This window comes from Ranitomeya imitator, chromosome 3 (genome assembly GCF_032444005.1).
Source record: "Ranitomeya imitator isolate aRanImi1 chromosome 3, aRanImi1.pri, whole genome shotgun sequence".
Classification (NCBI taxonomy): Eukaryota; Metazoa; Chordata; class Amphibia; order Anura; family Dendrobatidae; genus Ranitomeya; species Ranitomeya imitator.
Genome location: NC_091284.1, coordinates 792,604,710 through 792,627,093, shown reverse-complemented (window position 1 = coordinate 792,627,093; position 22,384 = coordinate 792,604,710). Strand labels below are relative to the sequence as shown.

Here is a 22,384-nt window from a genome sequence, read left to right as displayed (position 1 = left end):
TTCATCTATCTGCTTTAGAAGTAGACTTTCCATGCTTTCTGTTATATTTGGGGGTTTGTAACAGACCCCAATGAGAATTTTGTTACCATTTTTCCCTCCATGAATTTCAACCCATATGGACTCGACATCCTCATTCCCTTCGCTAATATCCTCCCTTAAAGTGGACTTTAGACAAGACTTTACATAGAGACAAACCCCTCCTCCTCTCCGATTTTTACGATCCTTTCTAAACAGACTGTAACCCTGTAAGTTAACTGCCCAGTCATAGCTTTCATCTAACCATGTCTCGGTTATTCCCACTATGTCAAAGTTACCTGTAGATATTTCTGCTTCTAGTTAATTAGTTTCTTGTTTCTAAATGCTTTTCTTTAGAGTGTAAATAAATATATATATATATATATATATATATATATATATATACACACACACACACACACACACACACACACACACACACAGGTGCTTGTCACAAAGTTAGAATATCATGAAATAGTTAATTTATTTGAATTCTTCAATACAAAGAGTGAAACTCATATATTATATATAGTAATTACAGACAGAGTGATCTATCAGAGTCGTCAGGCAGGACTATAAGTGTGTCCTAACAACAAGAGATTGGAAAATGAACTAATGGCTTCAAGGGAGAAGATAGTGCCCAGTTACTACAGGTTCGATCATCAGGACAGTGTCAGAAGAAAAGCGTCAAATCGCACAGCCAGGTAGTTCTCCCTGAGCACCTGTAACCTGAGACAGGGAACAATGTGGTGGTACCAGTGATCTTTCACAATTGAAAGTGGGAATGATACATGTCCAGATCCGGAAGAAGGCGGATCAGTTAACCTGAAGGAAGAGCTCAACACAACAAACTTGACTGCACTACATGAGGATCAAGCAGCAGCTACCAGACCTACTTCTAAGCACTAAAGAACTATGAGTGAGAAACCGGTGTTCAACTGAGTTGGGGTGTAGAGCAGGGTTCTTTAGCTAGGGCGCTATAGTAGAGAAGCCCGATTATTATTATTATTATTATTATTATACATTTTTATAGCGCCATTTATTCCATGGCGCTTTACATGTGAATACGGGGCAAATATAGACAAATACATTAAACATGAGCAGATAACAAGGCACACGAGTACATAAGGAGGGAGGACCCTGCCCGCGAGGGCTCACAGTCTGCAGGGGGTGGGTGAGGATACACTAGGAGAGGGAAGAGCTGGCTGTGCGGCTGTTCAGTAGGTTGAGGATCACTGCAGGCTGTAGGCTTGTCGGAAGAGATGAGTCTTCAGGTTCTTTTTGAAGGTTTCTATGGTAGGCGCAAGTCTGATGTGTTGGGGTAGAGAGTTCCAGAGTATGGGGGAAGCACGGGAGAAGTCTTGGATGCGGTTATGGGAAGAAGAGATGAGAGGGGAGTAGAGAAGGAGGTCTTGGGAGGACCGGAGGTCGCGTGTAGGTAGGTACCGGGAGACCATGTCACAGATGTATGGAGGAGACAGGTTGTGGATGGCTTTGTATGTCAGTGTGAGGGTTTTGAACTGGAGTCTCTGGGCGATAGGAAGCCAGTGAAGGGCTTGACACAGGGGAGAGGCTGGGGAATAGCGGGGGGGATTATCAGAAGCCCGGTACGAAGTTAGAAGATAGTAGGTAGAAATTGTTTATACTGTTCGTATTGAACTTTAGTTTGCCATAGCTGGAGTGCAGCTTGTGGAAAAAGCTCCAACTACCTCTCCTAGTATGTATTATTGCTGTTATCATTACAAGAACTGTTAGTCTTATTTTCCAGCATACAATCGTCTGTCTTTCAGTAAAGCCAATGTTTTGTTTCTGCCTCCTAGTCTACCATACCATATTTGATTCGTGCCCGGGGGTGTCGTTCAGGTAACGCTGTGCATATATTTTCAAACACATGTGATAGTTGGGGGTCCTGTTGGAAATTCTACATTGGCAATAAAGATGAGTAGATCTAACAAAAGTTGAATTTGCCAAATTGTACAGATTATACCATTATTCTCCTCAAATATTAGCACTAAGGCTGCCTACGATGTGTGCTGCCCAATTATCTTCTCCTCAGCGCCTCTTCTTTCTGCATTTGCATGCTGGTGTCGTCACTCTACTACTGGACTTCCGTGCACTGCAAGACCTTGGAAGTAAGGGCATGTTGCAACGAGATGATGTCCTGATGCACCGCAACCTACGAGGATTGGTGCCTTCACTCTAGACAAAGCCTTGTAAGTCGTGGTACATTGTGTGTGATGCCATCATGTTGCAACACATCTTGACCTATGAGGCCTGGTTTCAGTCAGAAGTGAGGTTCTAGAGTGGCCCTGAGGACGAGACAGAGGATATTTTTTTAACCTTTGGCCACTGTTTTTTCACATGAAGCAAATTACAAAATAATCTGTATTCTGGAAAAAACAGATTTTTGATAAATTTAAGTAGGATTCAATTGGAGTGAAAAAAAATCATCCCAACTCTAATTGGAGCCCATGATTTTCTAGATATGACACTGGAGATCTGGAGCGTCAACCAGGACCTGAGACAGATGATCCTGGTGCCAAGTTCTAGCAATGCTGATGTCAGGCCTGAAATGGAAACTTCTTGGGATGCCCTCTAGATGCAGAAACGAGGAGCTGCTATTTCAAACTATTTATAATAAAAAACCTAATTGTAATATTATGCCATTTTTCGATGATTCATTCTCATTAATTCACGTGCGTCCATTAATGTTTACCACATCAGATTCTCTATTGTAATCAGCATCTGCATTACTTGCATCCACATGGCACAAATCCATAAAATGTCAATCATTCTTATCACCACCATTTATTTATAAACATCCGGCTTATTTTCTGGTCCGGTTACAGTTGGGGAGCCATAATTACCCTGGCGGTAAAGATAAAGAGCTGTTCCCGTTGCATATGTGAGTGTCAGGAATGAATTGGCCTTGGGTGCTGAAGACGGCAAACAGAGACTTGTAAAATGAAATATATGCAGAGGTAACACTTATTTTTTATTACCTGCACCACATGGAGCTTGATGAATATTCATGACTACGACCATCTTAGTTATTTGCATCTGTCTAAATATGTATGCTGGATTTGCATATTTATTGCACCCCAACTGTTGATGGCTTGTATAAATGATTAATAGTAATGATAGAAGAAGTAATTTGACTATGACCTTAGTCATAAAGGCACGAGGCTGTGTGTTGTCTCTGCATAAGTGGGAAGGGAACTTTATCCAATATACCGAATGTATGGTGAATTTCCAAGTTACACTCCCTGTTTTCTGAACATACTGGCCCAATGGTCATGCAAGAAGGTAATTGGCTTAAGATTCACCCTAGAACTACATTTTTTTTATAAAACACACTGCTGACTCCCGGTCTCCTATTTTCAATCCAAACTCCAGTACAGGGTATATGTTTCTTCACATAATGCTGCAAATTGTCTCTTCAGAGAGGAAGAGGACTTGAGCTATCATGCCACTTATTGGAAGTAGCAATACTAAAAGTCGGTATCGACCCTTTAACAAACCTTGCCACATATCTTAAGAAAAAAGCCAAACCAGAATCTCAATATGTAGAAACATGTTTCGGTGTGTTGCCCCTCTTCAGTACAAAGCATGAGATGTGATTTGGCTGTGTGAGCGATCTCTGACTGACTTCCAAGGGCCAACATTTCTCCTTGGGAGAATGACATTCCAGGGACAAATGTTACCTTTTAGACCCCAATGAGAGGCCTCTCACACAGCCAAATCAAATCTCATGATTTCCACTGAGGTGGGGCAAACCCTGAAACATGTATCAGCAAATTGAGATTCTGCTTTGGCTTTTATCCTAAGTCATGTGGCAAGACTCGTTAAAGGGTTGATATTGACTTTTAGGATTGAGATTTCTAATAGGTGGCACTAGATTTCAAGTCTCCTTGAAGAGACAATTTACATATTTAATTTCCCAAAGTAACATTGCAATTTCTGCAGGTCTCTTTATCCTGGCATGCCCTTGTTAGGGTGTTGATCCAGGGAACTAGTCTGATTGCCGTATGTGGAGTTGGGAAGGAATTTTTTTCCCCAGTGTGGAGCTTACTCTTTGCCACATGGGTTTTTTTTTGCCTTCCTCTGGATCAACATGTTAGGGCATGTTAGGTTAGGCTATGGGTTTAACTAGAAGGACTTAACGTCTTCCTTCAACCGTAATAACTATGCCAGGGAAGTCACTCTCTACAAGGAGAAATATTACTCTTTAGACCAGAGTCCTCTCCCTCTCCAACCAACTCTAGCAAAAAAGAAAAAAAAGCATAAATGGTCAAAAAGATTAAGACGAAAAAGCACCTGTAATGCCAGAATATAGGACAGGGTGGGTTGGCATGAACTGGAGCCAAGGGATCGGTCTCATGTAATATTCTTATTAGATGTTTTTTCTACATTATGCTTCATGTGAGCTGGCTGTAGGTGTTTAGGATTGTAGTTTTGGCTATTAGTTTTACATATATATATATATATACATATATACAGTATATGTATATATATAAACTATTGTAAAAAAGACGCCTACAGTTTCTCTACAAGGTTAAATATCGTAAATCTGTGAAGGGGTCATATAGTGGGAATGCTATACTATATTTCATTAACTTTCTGTCTATCTACAACAAAAATCTAGTGATTTATATATTATCTATCTATCTATCTATCTATCTATCTATCTATCTATCTATCTATCTATCTATCTATCTATCACAACACAGAATTTTATCTTAATTAACCAGACGTCTATTTTCAGTAAGCAAGGAGGAATAGACTGTCATCTATGTGTTGACTTTTGAATTTATGTGTTTCTTTAGGTTGGTCAAGAGTCTGAAATGCTGACTCTTCTTGTAGGTTAAATTGATATTTTCAAATTGAATGGTTGTTATGTACCTCTTATATCAGCTCCTACAGTTTATTGTACTGTAATCTTTGCAAAACAGGCATGCAGGGTCACTGAACAATGATATTTGCTGATATGTTGATTACTAGTGATGAGCGAGTGTACTCGTTGCTCGGGTGACCTCCGAGTATTTAAAACTGCTCGGAGATTTAGTTTTCATCACCGCAGCTGAATGATTTAAAGCTACTAGCCTGCTTGATTACATGTGGGGATTCCCTAGCAACCAGGCAACCCCCACATGTAATCAAGCTGTCTAGTAGCTGTAAATCATTCAGCTGCCGTGATGAAAACTAAATCTCCGAACAGTCATAAATACTCGGAGGTCACCCGAGTGTGCTCGGGAAAACCCGAGCAACAAGTACACTCGCTCATCACTCTTGATTACACATTATACCAGGCCGTGCAGTTTGTTCACTTGCAAACATTGAAGGATAAACTAAATAATCAAACAATGCAAGTTAATCTCATCACCCCTTCCCCTTTACCTGTGAATAATATTTTAAAGAACAGTTATGAACTATAAAAAGGGGATATGCCCTTGTAACAATATACAACCAGACTTCCAAGATATCTGTCACACCGTTCCATCTGTATCTGGTTTTCGGTGACAATATCCAAGAGAACCAGAGATTTTTTACAAAACCATAGCTAGGAACAGTCTGCAAGACAGCAGCCAAGACATTATGGCTCCATAAGGAGAGACGTAAGTTTGACATTCTACAGGATGCCAGCTTAGGGGACTATGTCCCTGGCTGAAAAAACACAGATATGCTCCATTGACCGTCATTGAACCCATGGATATGATTGGGGTTTTCAGGATTTGGAACAACTGGTCACGTGAGCCATATAGATATGTTTGAGAAAGCCAGGATTGGGACCCACTGGACACCTGGCTCCATGGTGATGTTTGGAAAAGTCAGGTTGTGACTCTCCAGTCACCTGACCTTGTACCTCAATGGACTGTAAGCTTCCTAAGCTTGTCGTTACCTCCTCTCAGTGTGTTCCACAGATAGGGGTAGTCGGCCCTGGAAGCTCTGAAGTCACAGCTGCTCTTATCCTGTCGAGTCAGCGGAAGGTTGAGAATTTTGCACCATCTTGGGTATCTTGCTTCAACTGTTCTGTGTGTTATTTACCTGTTTTGTGGTTCAATAAACTATTGCCACACTGTTTTATCCACACCGTGTGTTGTCTGATTAGTATTATGCCCATGGTAAAAGGAGCGTTCTGTGTGAAGTGCCATGACGTTTGGGCTAGCGGATCAAAGCACCCACTGACCACACATGTCTTCACACTCTCTATCTACCTCATATCTATGTGTCTCTTATCTACAACATATCTTATTATCATTGATGTTTCACAACAATTCTATTGATTACCATATAGCTATTAATTTATCTTACTAATCTACTGTATGTGTTCTATCTATCATATATCTATCTATCTGTCAATCTATCATGGCTCAGGCTGCCAAGTGCTGTCTGAGTATTCTGGAAGAATAGTATTCAGCTACTACATGTATTGCAGGAGCCTACTTTATCATCCACATCTCTCAGCTATCTAATCATATTTCCAGCAAACTCCTGCCTATTATCCAACTATCTCAGTCCTGTAAATGCAGCTTCTATTGCACACGCAACTCTGCTACTACAGATACTTGTGAAAATACTAATTTCTTCTCATACTGGTGATGTTCAAATCATTGTCTTTGCAAGTATGGTACTATCTCTGGAAACAAGAAACCACTTTGCCTACTCATCACTGCTCTCGAGCAATTAGCCATTTGCCTGCTGCATGTCCTGAATGCATATGCCTAGGTTTTTAACCATTTACCTGCTGTAAGTCTCAGATTGTCTAAATGTCTCTTGTGTGTATCCACACTCCTGGCTTTTCTTCTTTTGATGTTTCCTGTCCTGCTTGTCTCTCTGCCTTCTGCAGAAGGATCCCTTTTCCTCGCTGATCCACATGCCAACTGTCAAGGCCCACTCCATTGCACTATTGCCTCCGATTTATGCTTATCACCCTGACTATAGCTTAGACAATCCACTTCATCAGGTGAGACCATATTAATATCTATCTATCTATCTATCTATCTATCTATCTATCTATCTATCTATCTATCTATCTATCATTTTCCTCAAAAAGGGGACAAAGCAGCACCAGTCAAAGAGTGCAGGTGCAAGCCACACAGTCCGGACCACTGGACAAAAACAATAAAATACGAATGATAACGAATGGCAACCTTCCCTTTTCCATTTTCACATGATGCTGTTTTTGTGAAGGGCACTTACATAAAAGGAAGAAGAAGTTGTGGGGGGGAGAAGTGACCGCGGAGATGAATCTCTATTGAATTGTAGGCTGCTGGAATACTCGTCCTATAGTTATAGTTATATTGACCCGAAGAAAGGCAATCACATTCCCAGTAAAACATTTGGCAATTACTTCTATGTCTGGGAAGGGGAAAATAAATTGCATATTGACTTTGGTAATAGCAATTAAGATTCCTCCCCGGATCCCTTACTCTGCATCCATTTCACCAATGTATGTTAATGTTATATGCTTCCCATATGGTTATTGCTATTATCTCTCACTTCCAGAAGAGGTTAGTGCCTGCAGGATGAAACACTGAAGTAATCATTCGGCACGGTACGTCAAAACATGCACGATGTAAAAGGTTCAGCCTGTAGCCAAGCTGGAGATGTCTAATAATACTGGTTGTGTTCATGCACAGTACACACCTCCCTATTGTCTTGTACTAGGAAATTTAAGAGGTTGTAATATTACAAACCAATTTAAAATGCTCTTTCAGGGTATAGTAAGGGCGGCAGTGATTTAGGATCCACATCACTTTTGACAGTGGTTGTAAAGAGCGTCTCTTGCTCTGGAGGACCTGTCATGTCCTTCACTATACAGACATCCCATTTACATTCATGGTTATAGTGTGAATCTTCATTTCACCAAGTGTGATGGTCTAGGCAAATTGAGCACTTACTCTCCACATTTCCTTACAGATCACAGTTGATGGCAAGGGCTTCAAGGAGGACACTATATCATTCCAATGTATCCTTATTTTACATGGGAACATCGATTCTAAGCAAATTTAAATTATGTGATTCAGTTAGCTCAAATCTATGAACAATTTCCTGAGGAAATGAGGAAAGACTGCTATCTGCTGACTGGACGAAACCAGGCAGAACCAACTGGCACCAAAAAAATTGAAGGGGAAGGCAGTCCTTGTGCGGACTGAGAGTTCCTAGGTACAAAAGCCCTGCACCAAATCGGAGGGGGATTTGGAGCCAATAAGAGGAATGGTGCAGACGTAGACAAGAGACAATGCTGAAGCCAGTGTGATGGGACACAGCAAAAAGCATGCTCCACCAAGGTGCCGATTACCGTCAGGCAAAGCCAAGATAACGTCCAGTGAGACCAAGTGACCCACCTATGCCGGTCAAGATCCAGAGTCCAGGCTGCAGCGGTCAAGTCCAGAACCTTTACTCCATGCCAGTCAAGACCCTGAGTCCAGGCGACGCTTGTGGAGAATCGGGACCCTGTCTTCTCTGCTCTGAGCCTAGGAGATGCCCACAGACAGTCAAGCCCCGAAGATACATGAATAGACGTTGACCAGAGGAGGATGCCTGTGGCTATAGAATGGCAAAAGTGAACAAAGTCGTCACTTCCAGCCATAACGTACTGTAGTGCAGTTGGCCAGGGTTAGGACAATAGATGGAGTGGGGGCCAATTGGTGCACAGGAGGCTCAATGCTCTTTGATAGACTTTGTCAGGAAAACTTTCAGCTGTTCCAACTCTGTTGTCGGGTGACTCGGGACCATAGGCTCCTTCCCTGTCACTAACGCTAGGGGGCACACTAGCTTGCCCTGTTCCCCAGGTTACTTGCGAAGGTGAAGATGCCAGGGTCACATACGTTGCCCTATTTCCTGAATCTGCTCTCCGTCTGTACTTTTCCCACACCCAGAGAAGAGGGGATTAGTAGTGCACCATAGTACACCAACCAGACTAACAAGGTAACATGAACAGTGGAAATGGAAAATGCCAGGTACACAAATATTCACTCACATATAACAGAGGAATGCACCGGATAGTGGAGGATGGGGTAAAATCAAAGTAGGAGAAGAAAGGGGATTATCACACTCAGAAAAACAAGCAAGTCACAAGTAAATCCACAAAACGCCTCATCCAATAACCTCCATCTACTATCCTCCCAGCCATGCAGCATAAGCTAGCTCTGATAATGTGTGTCAGTCAGAACCCAGATTATGCAGGGGATAGGAGTGGCGAACAGTGCACAGCTGAGAGCAGAAGCTCTCAGAGCTCTCAGCAGAGCAAATTAACCCCTGTACTGCCTAAAGAAATTAACAGCATTTAATAAGAAGGTGAAGTGCTTCTATTCAGTGCAGGAGTAGAAGCAATCAGACACTGCGGTCTTCTGGCTCCTCTCTGTCACGATAATCCTGTGACAGCAGGCTAGTGGGAAACCCAGTGACCCCAATATAAGGGCTATAGTTGCATTAACAGGTAACGTAGTAGCTCCCAGGAATGAGCTTACCACCACTGTATAAAGAACATTAGTATAATTAGGAGAGACTTTACCCATAATTATAATTGTACAGTTGTATGGTTTATTGCTGTTTTTTCACTGTTTGATATCATTAAATAACTCCTAACTACTGTAAATTCCTGCTGTAACTGTTCATTGTCATTGACTGTTCCTGCCTCATGCCTTCTGTGCTTTGGATTTCGATCACCTGCAGACATCATCATACCATCTGTGAGGAAAATGTATATAATAAGTTTAGTTTCTCTGGCAGCACATATAGGGTGGGCGTTGACCCCCCTTTACTTCAGGGTTTAGATTTTCTTTTCAATGGGTGTAGAAGAGCTTTTATGGCTTCTTGCTGCAAATTCCTGACTTTAAGCAACACTCCTCCTGCCCCTCCCAAAAGAATTTTTACAATTGCTGGTGTTGGCTCAAACCTTCCTCCAGCAGAAACTGGTTTGATCTCCTTTAAAGGCAAGAAGTCCTTTGTTCCATTATAGTGAGATATTGGGCCAACGGTTTAGGCTAGGAAAATATTACGTCCAGTTTGGGAATCTCCATCGACGCATCTATCAGCCACGGTAAGCGCGGGCTTCTAGTTCCAACAGGGACAGAGTATGGATTTCTCTGAAACTATGCATCCCATCAAGCCCAAATTTAGTCTCATTAGAACGCCAATGTTAATACAAGATGAATGCTGGGTGTGTTATGATTCTGACATGTTCTGTAGTGGAGATACAGGCATTAGACAAACTTGTGTTAAATTTAGTAAGGCTGAAGAGATAGGAGGGTCTGAGGAAGCCAGCCCTGTTAGTGATGTCATGAGGCTGTGGTTATTTAAGTGACTCCACTTTACCCAGCCTTCAGAGTCTGGAGAGAGTCTGTCTGAGTCTGTCTGAGTCTGACTTGAGGAGCCCTCACTGCCAGTCCTGATGCATTGGGACATTTGGGAGCTCCGCCCACTAGCCTGGTTTTGCCTGAAATGACCTGAACACATGTAAGTGTTAATTCTCATTTAATCCCTTTATTTTATAATTACTTTGTACATATTTTCAATTGTCTCATATTGTAACTTCTTTATATAACTTTTTATAAACACTGCCTTAAATCTTTTATGGAGTATAATATTTAAAATACTAGATTCGTTCTTCTGCTCTAAAACGTACCCTAAGTCTTCTGAAGGGAATTACGCTACTGTTTTGGGTTAGCTTCGGACCCGTTTAATCGAAGCTGGTGGCAGCATACCTTTGTTCTGTGCCTTTGGGAGTCATTGTAGTGACAGCGGCGTTGATAATTATTGTTCCTGCCTGAGCGGGAGTAGTTATATCGCCTCGTTGCAGTGTGCCCAATAGCCAGTACATAGCAGGCAGCCTTTCTGGTGACTAACTACCCTAGGTGCAGTACCTAATCTGACCTGAGAGTAAGGGTGGTGCCAGAGAGCTGCAAGTTTCAAGTGGAACTGTAAGCGGGATATACATAAATCCCTGCAGTTCGTGGTATATTGAAGAGCCGTGGGATACCTAAAATAAGCCCCTGCTGTAAACTAATAGGTCAATAGCCTTGTGTGTGTTTTTTCATCACATTGTAGCAGTGGAGGGATAACTAAGATAAGCCCCCCTGCACTTGTGATAGCCGTCTGTTGGCCTAAAGTCATCCCGATGCGTGACGTGGGGGTGATGGTCATGGTGTGAATCGTGACACCATCATAGGGTGAAAAACATCATGTTATATAAAGTCTATCCCTCCTCAAGGCTCTTTAGTTCCACTAGTGCTGACTAGACCTTACGATGAAAACACATAGAAAAAAGATCATGCCCATATACTGGGAACACCTCAGACAAGACCTTACAATATCATGACATTGCACCAGGCCTAGTGATCAAGTTGGATGGAACGGCACAGTGGGTTAGGTGAGTGCTGGAGTATTATACTTTTTTTTGTTAAGCTTACATTTCTTATGCTCTGGGTCTAGGAAAAACCTCAGGGCGACAGTACATATCATTACATAGCATATTCGAACTGCATGAAGTGCATTCTGTGCAACTCAATGGCTGAATTTGTGCAAATATTTAGAAATTACATTTTGAAAATTTCACTAGTCTTCAACTCCAAGAGAAAATTACAGCCAGTTTATGATGATGTGCACCGACCAAAATACCGTAAGTTACCACGTGGTATTAGTTCTCTTACAATAGTAGCAACACATAAAACTGTACCACATACTCTGCCATAAGTTTGGAGCGTTGGTCTGTAGCTATTTCCGAAAGTGATCCTACTGAGCAGCTTTCCATTCTTAATCACTGATGGTGGTGGGCAGGGCCGTATTTGCCACTAGGCACTTGAGGGCATGTGCCTAGGGTGGCAGGATGCAGGGGGGCGCACTAGAGCAAGGTTTTTTTTTTTTCCCCTCCATAAAAGTCTGGGGTCAAGTGCACGCCCCCCTCCTCCCTCCCTCCTCCCTCCCTGATGACGTCATACTCACCTTCCTCCAGCGGCAGCTGCAACTCTCTCAGCATCAGCAGCGCGTCCTGTCTTCAGCGGTCAGGTGGTACCGCTCATTAAGGTGATGAATATGCGCATATTCATCACCTTAATGAGCGGTACCACGTGACCGCTCATACACGAAGGAAGACGCTGCAGAGATGCTGGGAAGTTCTGCGCCGTGGTGAGAGGTGAGCATAACAAGGGAGGTGGATGGGGAGCCATGCACGCAGCAGGGGAAGAGGATGGGGAGCCATGCACGCAGCAGGGGAAGAGGATGGGGAGCCATGCACGCAGCAGGGGAAGAGGATGGAGAGCCATGCACGCTGCGGGAGAAGAGGATGGGGAGCCATGCACGCAGCAGGGGAAGAGGATGGGGAGCCATGCACGCAGCAGGGGAAGAGGATGGGGAGCCATGCACGCAGCAGGGGAAGAGGATGGGGAGCCATGCACGCAGCAGGGGAAGAGGATGGGGAGCCATGCACGCAGCAGGGGAAGAGGATGGGGAGCCTTGCACGCAGCAGGGGAAGAGGATGGGGAGCCATGCATGCAGGGGAGAAGGATATGGGAGCCATGCACGCAGGGGAGTAGGATATTGGAGCCATGTAAGCAGGGGAGGAGGATAGAGGAGCCATGCATGCAGGGTGGGAGGATAGAGGAGCCATGCACGCAGGGGAGGAGGATAGTGGAGCCATGCACGCAGGGTGGGAGGATAGAGGAGCCATGCACACAGGGTGGGAGGATAGAGGAGCCATGCACGCACGGGAGAAGGATATGGGAGCCATGCATGCAGGGGAGGAGGATAGAGGAGCCATGCACGCAAGGGAGAAAGATATGGGAGCCATGCACGCAGGGGAGGAGGATAGAGGAGCCATGCACGCAGGGGAGAAGGATAGAGGAGCCATGCACGCAGGGGAGGATAGAGGAGCCATCCACGCAGGGTGGGAGGATGGAGGTACCATGCACGCAGGGTGGGAGGATGGAGGAGCTATGTACGCAGGGTGGGAGGATGGAGGAGCCATGCACGTAGAGTGGGAGGATGGGGGAGCCATGCACGCAGGGTGGGAGGATGGGGGAGCCATGCACGCAGGGTGGGAGGATGGAGGAGCCATGCACGCAGGGTGAGAGGATGGAGGAGCCATGCACACAGGGTTGGAGGATGGAGTATAAATACTGGGCCCTATAGGGGGGACACAGTGTGAGAGGACAGTGTGAAGAGGGGGCCGGTATGGAAAGGAGAGGTCAGTGTGAAGAGCATGTACCATAAGAGGGACAATGTGAGGGTCATATTTTGTGCAGACAATATAGTGAGGGGCAATTTTTTATTCAGGGGCATTATAATGACACCTGTATCTTTAAGGGCATCATGTGGAGATTCTCTGCAAAAGAGCGGAGAAGATGGAAATGAATTAAATGAATTCTTGCCCCGGGTGCCAGAACCCTAGATATACCTATGCCGGTATGCTACTGCGAGCGGTGATTACCGGGTCCGGTAGAGGGAGGTCTGTGCACAGGCAGTGAGGCAGGGACTGAGGGTGTGCACAGAGAGAATGGAGACCCAGAGACTGCCCGTCCCTGTCTACGCTGTAGCCTGGAGCCCTCATCATCATAAGAATATGTCAGTTAATTGTTTTTCTATAGCTTTATAGTGTAGTTTTAGGTCAGGGAGGGATGGTTAGGGATGATCTAGGAAGGTGCATGGACAGGTAGTGATGGCTACTTACGGAGATGTGCGGCACTTAAGGTTTTGCACTTGCGATGATACAAAAAACACTGCTAGCAGTGTTTTTTTCCATTGCTGCAAGTACCGCATTTGCCGTATCGCGTCAAAACTGCAAGTGCCGCACATGTCTGCAAGTCCCATAGGGAATGAATGAGGCAGAACGCAGTGTTGCCGTTAGTGATCCGTTACAAGGCAGATGCAGAAAAACTGCCGGATCTGCTGCAAAAGGCGACTATCACATCAGCGATTTATGTCAAAGTCACAGCTGATAGTGTCATACTCACCAAAGGGGGAGGCGGCACTAAAAGTGCCTAGGGCAGCAGAAACTCTAAATTCGGCCCTGGTGGTGGGTCCCAAACTGGGAGGTCCATATAACATTAACTGTCTTGTCAACCAGATGTGGAAGGAATTTACGGGATCAGCCGGTAGCGTTAAAGGGGTTTCGCACTAGGTTGATATGGGTGACCAACTATAGGTTGATAAATTTGTATCAGATAGGAAAATATTTAGAGGTGAGAGGCCTCAGTGGTTGATACCTTTTAATGGCTAACTGAAAAGATGGTAACAAATTGCAAGCTTTCGAGACTACACAGGTAATGAAGTTGGGTGTATCCTTTACCAGGGGCTTAAGAATACCCTCTACCCATCCAGATATCTGCTCAGTAAGGGTGCCCACACATGAAATAATTGGTCTTCCTGGGCTTCCAGATTTGTGGATTTTGGGAAGCATGTAGAATATCCCTGTTCTTGGACTTTCTGGTATCAGGTCATTGGCTCTTATGGTTTCTTCGGGCAGACAAGATACCAACTTGTTTAGTTCCTTGTAATAGTCCTGTGTAGGATCCGACTCCAATTTGTTGTAGTAGCGTGTGTCCATAAGTTGTCTGTTTGCTTCCTTCATATAGTCTGATGTGTTCATCATGACTATTGCACCACCCTTGTCAGCAGATTTGATGATGATTTCTTTGTTGCTTTTCAGAGACTGTATGGCCTTTCTCTCCTGGGCAGTGACGTTGGATGCTTGTCTCCTGTTAGTGTCTATGATGGTGGATTTTATCAAATGTCTGAAGGAGTCTATATATTTATCCAAATGAGGGTTGCGTCCAGGTGGAGGTGTCTAGTCTGACCTCTTCTTTGTTGTTAGGATCCCTTTTCCTTCAGTCCAGGTGGGTTCTGAATCTTCTGTATCACTGAAATATTCCCTCAGATGCAGTCTCCTGAAAAAATGTTCCATATCACTGTAGAGTTCAGTTTTATCCAGGGCCTTGGTAGGACAAAATGAGAGTCCTCTGGAAAGCACGGCCAGCTCCACTTTGTTGGGTTTATAATCTGAGAGATTAATGACACAGTTAGATGTTTTTGTGTCTGGAATGCAGTGGTTGTCCAAGTTGTCAGGTAGGAGAAAGTATGCCACCCGGCACTCCCGACCGATCAGCTGTTGTCAGCTCTGGCTGCGGTCGGATGGAAGCAGTGCACGGAGCAGAACACCACTTCTCCATTACAATGTTTAGTGACTGCTGCCGGGTACTGCAGATCAGCTCCTAATGAAACACTACTCAGCTCCCCCCAATATGACATTGTATATACATGTCATCAGTATATGTGTAGTTTAAAACGTCTTAGCTTATAGCCAGGGTTGAGCGAAACGGGTCGGCCACTTTCAGAAGTCGCCGACTTTTGTCAAAGTCGGGTTTCATGAAACCCGACCCGACCCCTGTGTGGGGTCGGCCATGAAGTCGGCGATCTTCTGAATGTGGTATCGGAATTCCGATCCCGATTTCCGATATGTTTGCAATATCGGAAATCGGTATCGGAATCCATATTTAATGTAAAATAAAGAATTAAAATAAAAAATATCACTATACTTACCCTCTGACGCGCCCTGGTACTAACCGTCAGCCTTTCTTCCTTCAAATCAGCGCTTGCAGGACCTTGCGGTGACGTTGCGGCTTGTGATTGGTCGCGTGGCTGCCCATGTGACCGCTCGCGCGACCAATCACAAGCCGCGACGTCACCGCCACGTCACGCAAGGTCCTGCAAGCGCTGATTCTTAGGAAGGAAGGCTGGCGGAAAGAAGCAGGGCGCGTCCGAGGGTGAGTATATACCTAATAGGAATATACTCACCCTCGGACGCGCCCTGCTTCTTTCCGGCAGCCTTCCTTCCTAAGAATCAGCGCTTGCAGGACCTTGCGTGACGTCGCGGTGACGTCGCGGCTTGTGATTGGTCGCGCGAGCGGTCACATGGGCAGCCACGCGACCAATCACAAGCCGCGACGTCACCGCAAGGTCCTGGAAGCGCTGATTCGAAGGAAGGAAGGTTCCCGGTTAGTACCAGGGCGCGTCAGAGGGTAAGTATAGCGATATTTTTTATTTTAATTCTTTATTTTACACTTAAATATGGATCCCAGGGCCTGAAGGAGAGTTTCTGCTCCTTCAGACCCTGGGAACCATTGGAAACCCAATGCACTGCATTGGGTTTCGAGTTTCGGCCGACCCCGACCCCGACTTTTTTAACGGATCAGCCGATTTCACTCGACCCGACTTTTGAAAAAGTCGGGTTTCGTGAAACCAGACCCGATCCTATAAAAGTAAAGGTCGCTCAACCCTACTTATAGCTATTTGTAGATTTTTTTAACCTCCTCTTTGCACTTCTGGAGTTTGGCTGGCCTAGATCTTTGACAAATTTAAAGGTAATTTGTCTTCATGGCCTACTGATTACATTAGGTTTTCATGTTAAATATATTTATTTTTACAATGTTTATAATTTTTTTTCTTTCAATTTGTTTATATTACTATCTGTACAACAAAAATCAGGAATCTAACTTCCTGCTCGCTGCAGATAACTTTTCAGCAGTCTCATAATAACAGTCCTACATACAGCAGATAACACAGGATCCATCATTCACAATAGGTGATGTCACAGCTCACCTCCTCCTCTTGTACAATGACTGATAACACCTCTATATACAGTAGATAATACAGGATCTATCATTCACAATAGATTATATCACAACTAACCTCCTCCTCCTGTACAATGACTGATAACACCTCTATATACAGTAGATAACACAGAATCCACCATTCACAATAGGGGATATCACAGCTCACCTCATCCTCCTATACAATGACTGATAACACCTCTGTATACAGTAGATAACACAGGATGCACCATGCACAATAGGTAATGTCACAGCTCACCTCCCCCTCTTGTAGAATGACTGATAACACCTCTATATACAGTAGATAAAACAGAATCTAGCATTCACAATACGTGATGTCACAGCTCACCTCCTCCTCCTGTACAATGACTGATAACACCTCTATATACAGTAGATAACACAGGATCCACCATTCACAATAGGTAATGTCACAGCTCACCTCCCCCTCTTGTAGGATGACTGATATCACCTCTATATACAGAAGATAACACAGGATCTATCATTCACAATAGGTGATGTCACAGCTCACCTCCTCCTCCTGTACAATGACTGATAACACCTCTATATACAGTAGATAATACAGGATCTATCATTCACAATAGATTATATCACAACTAACCTCCTCCTCCTGTAAAATGACTGATAACACCTCTGTATACAGTATATAACACAGGATCCACCATTCACAATAGGTGATGTCACAACTCACCTCCTCTTCCTGTACAATGACTGATAACATCTCTATATACAGGAGATAACACAGGATCCACCATTTACAATTGGTGATGTCACAGCTCACCTCCTCCTCCTGTACAGTGACTGATAACACCTCTATATACAGTAGATAACACATGATCCACCATTCACAATAGGTGATGTCACAGCTCACCTCCTCCTCCTGTACAATGACTGATAACACCTCTATAGACAGTAGATAACACAGGATTCACCATTCAGAATAAGTGATTCACAGCTCACCTCCTCCTCCTGTAAAATGACTGATAACACCTCTATATACAGGAGATAACACAGGATCCACCATTCAGAATAAGTGATGTCACAGCTCACCTCCTCCTCCAGTACAATGACTGATAACACCTCTATATACAGTAGATAACACATGATCCACCATTTACAATAGGTGATGTCACAGCTCACCTCCTCCTGTACAATGACTGATAACACCTCTATATACAGTAGATAACACAAGACCCACCATTCACAATAGGTGATGTCACAGCTCACCTCCTCCTCCTGTACAATGACTGATAACACCTCTATATACAGTAGATAACACAGGATCCACCATTCACAATAGTTGATGTCACAGCTCACCTCCTCCTCCTATACAATGACTGACAACACCTCTATATACAGTAGATAACACAGGATCCTCCATTCACAATAGGTGATGTCACAGCTCCCCTCCTCCTCCAGTACAATGACTGATAACAACTCTATATACAGTAGATAACACATGATCCACCATTTACAATAGTTGATATCACAGCTCACCTGCTCGTCCTCCTGTACAATGACTGATAACACCTCTATATAAAATAGATAACACAGGATACTCCATTCACAATAGGTGATGTCACAGCTCACCTCCTCCTCCTGTACATTGACTGATAACACCTCTATATCCATTAGATAACACATGATCCACCATTTACAATAGGTGATGTCACAGCTCACCTCCTCCTCCTATACAATGACTGATAACACCTCTATATACAGTAGATAACACAGGATCCACCATTCACAATAGTTGATGTCACAGCTCACCTCCTCCTCCTATACAATGACTGATAACACCTCTATATACAGTAGATAACACAGGATCCTCCATTCACAATAGGTGATGTCACAGCTCACCTCCTCCTCCAGTACAATGACTGATAACAACTCTATATACAGTAGATAACACATGATCCACCATTTACAATAGTTGATATCACAGCTCACCTGCTCGTCCTCCTGTACAATGACTGATAACACCTCTATATAAAGTAGATAACACAGGATCCTCCATTCACAATAGGTGATGTCACAGCTCACCTCCTCCTCCTGTACATTGACTGATAACACCTCTATATCTATTAGATAACACATGATCCACCATTTACAATAGGTGATGTCACAGCTCACCTCCTCCTCCTATACAATGACTGATAACACCTCTATATACAGTAGATAACACAGGATCCTCCATTCACAATAGGTGATATCACAGCTCACCTCCTCCCCCTCCTGTACAATGACTGATAACACCTCTATACACTGTAGATAACACAGGATCCACCATCTCAATAGGTGATGTCACAGCTCACCTCCTCCTCCTGTACAATGAGTGATAACACCTCTATATACAGTAGATAACACAGGATCCACCATTCACAATAGGTGATGTCACAGCTCACCTCCTCCTCCTCCTGTACAAAGACAGATTTTTAGAAATGAGCAAATACATTCAAGTGGAATTGATTTCTACTCTTTTACCAAAATCTGCAATCACTAAAATGCACATATTTTTTAATTTTCCAAGCAAAATGGGGGTTGCTGCTCGCCATTTTTCTAAACCGTAGAGGGCCATCATAAGGTAAAAAATTTAGTTTTGTGACCTTTCTCATATCTATGTAGAACCTCTCTGGGTCTCATCAGAACCAGAAGTCCCAGCTCAGCGTGAGAGGTCCTCGAATTTCAGCACGATTGGCGGGGATCGAAAGATGCAAAGGGGACTGGTTGGGTGACGGGTAAAAGAGTTTTGGGTTTATATTTTCCAGTAATACTAATTGATTTAAATTCTGCATGTTTCCTGTTGGGGGCGCTGCAGATTAACAAAACACTCGCTAATGTTACCTTACGGATTGTAGTTGATTGTTGGGATCTGGTGACCGTTCTGACAAGACATGGAACAACCAAGTAACCTCTTGTTACAGTTGGAATTGTCCATGTCCCATGATACAGCGTAAACCCAACCTGGAGCCGCTCATTTAACATCAAACATTCAGGGATTCATGAATAGAAAATATAATTAACGCGCATTTCTAATTTAGAGAGATGGAGATGAGCAAGTTGTGCTCCAAAAAGGCCAATAAGGAAGAGTTATAGCAATAGAGCGGTGGACTCTACCACCATAGATCACAAACTGCTTCATTAGATTTCTCACATCAGTCGTTATATGGCGGTATAATGTCCGGTTTACGTTACCTGCTTCACTGGTTCTGATGACTCGGGATGGGATGCTGGGATCTCCGGTACCAATGTTATTAGTGGCTACCACTCGAAACTCATATTCCACCCAGGGATTCAGATCGACCGCCATGGCCGATTCCATGTCCCCACTTATAATGTCAGGAACTGTAAAAAAAAATAGAGGAGATCGCATCACAAATCTACATGTGAAATACTGTACTCCAAATAACTATAGCAAAAACTTTAGGGTTCAAAGTGTATACATAGGTCCTTAGACCTGGGGAGGCTGGTGTACTTACTGTGAAAATGCATGTCAGATTGGATGTTTTCCCTGCTAGCAATAAAGTAAAAAAAATCAGGGCTAGACTCATATAATGCTCACTTTAATTACATGGATTTTCATAGCAAGTATACCAGCCTCATCAGGTTTAAGATCTGTTTAATAATGTAACGAGATTGTATTGTCAAATGTACCAACAGGTCCACTTTAACCCCTAAACGAAGTACATAGCGCACTGGTCACAACCCTGTCAAGGAAATAGAATATTTACCATAAGGATATACATATCTCTTTTATTATTTTATTGATCATAGACTGAAAATACCCCAAATATTACATTTAAATGGAGTCTGTCAGCAGGTTTTTGACATGTAATCCGACAACAGCATGACGTAAGGGCTGAAATCCTGATTCCAGCGATGTATCACTTATGTTACTGGGTGAGGCAGATGTGATAGAATCCCAGTTTTCTCTGCTGCCGATTTAACAGAGCTAAGAATGCAGAGCCCTGTATAACCTCGCTCACACCACTGATTGGCAGCTTTCCCTGGACACTGTGTAAAGGCAGTAAGTTGCTAATCAGTGGTGCGGCGTGGTTGGACTAGGAGGTACAAGGCACTTAGTCCTGGAGTCATAATCTCCTGCTAACAAAACACTGAATTTATGAAAACAGCAAAACACAGCCTGGTAAGTGACACATCGCTGGAATCAGGGTTTCTACCCCTACATTATGCTTCTTTTACATCATGATTTCATAGTAAAAACCTGCTAACAGGTTCAATTTATGCATACAGTGAAAAGAAAAACATATTAAAAATATTTTTTCTGATTGTTTGTTTTAACTTATGTGGTTGGAATGAGAAAAGTGTGTAATGGAAACTGCTCCTAAAAGGGATGACCATCTGACAAGCCAGTTTGGAACTTTGGTTTAATTTGTGGACTTTTACAAATGCAGGGGGACATCATTTTGGCCAATATGCAACCAATTCTTCTGCTTTCTCCACTCCTCCTTTTCAGCAAAGTAAGAACTTCATCTCATGTACTACCCTTCCCACACTCCGGGGGCAGCGTAGTAGCAGAAATACCATCTGATAATCTCCTGTACCAGGAGTAGAGGGGGTGCTAGTTTAGGTGCTCATCTAATAACATCTGTGGTTATTGTAAATTAGTATTGGGGGCCGTGCTATAGATTTGGGAATGAGCGCCCCGGAGCTTTAATCCTTGCAGATCCAACCATTAAAGGGATTGTGTGGTCTAGTAGTCTCTTAAAGACTGTTACTTGGCTCATTATTTATATCTATTCAGCAAAATAGTGACCAGCGATAAAAAAAAAGTCTCCCAAAGGGGTTGACCTTGCAGTAATTAGAAAGCGGTAATTCTTCATTTCTCCTGCGGGGGAGCTGCAGGAAAACTGAGCACTATTGCTGGGTTCCCAGGACCATGAAATCCTAATAAACTTATTTAGGGGGGACTAGGGCTGAGCAAAAAGATTAGAAGGACCTTGGTTCTGTGGCCACATCAGTAGTCCTTGGCTGTTTGACCAGATTCCGGTGACTCTCCTTCTACTTGACACCATCCCTGGTGCGATTTCTGATTGGAAGGCCGAGCGTAACATCATGCATGAGTCATGCCGCAATAATGACGGCGCACGGGGACTACTAATCAGAAGTGGCGCCGTGGATGCTGGCAGGTAGGAGAACATTAGTAGGGCTTTGGTCAGATAGCCACAGGCTACCGATGGGTTCGCTGGACCTGGGTCCTACAAATCTTTTGCTCTACTCTAGGAAGTACCCAAAGGAATTTCCCCTTTAATGATTAAAAAAGGAAATTTTAGCAAGATCCAGCACGCTGTTATCCAAAAGTATATATATATATATATATATATATATATATATATATATATATATATATATATATATATAAAAGTATTACGAATAAATTCATGAAAGTATTCCCAACCTGTAAAATATGCCTTTAATATTGGAAGCCATAAACAGCTGACTGCAGCTTAGCAGGGCCATGGAGTGAGGTTCTTTTAATACATTTTGTTTTATACAATATGTTATTACATTTCAGACAGATTATATTAGTTTTAGCAATAAAAGTGAGAAAGCGCCGCAGTCATTTTGCTGTTTTTTTTGTTATTTATAAAAAGCCTTTCGGGTTCCGTGAACCTTACATTATTCCTTTTCTTTAAGAGCCTGATGGCTGGAGGCATTTGGGCTTGTGATCCAATTTTGAAAGTGTTGATACATAGGCAATTTACTGCTCCAGGTAGCGATAA

At 43.4% G+C, this 22,384-nt stretch overlaps 1 protein-coding gene across 1 annotated transcript in view; it reads right to left on the bottom strand.

Annotated features, from left to right (window-relative positions):
* CNTN5 (contactin 5) overlaps positions 1–22,384 on the bottom strand; it is a 2,082,395-nt gene that overhangs the window by 158,084 nt on the left and 1,901,927 nt on the right. The window contains exon 19 of the mRNA XM_069759184.1: positions 19,836–19,985. Within this exon, the coding sequence (XP_069615285.1) occupies positions 19,836–19,985 (150 nt within the window). The remainder of the gene's footprint in view (positions 1–19,835; positions 19,986–22,384) is intronic.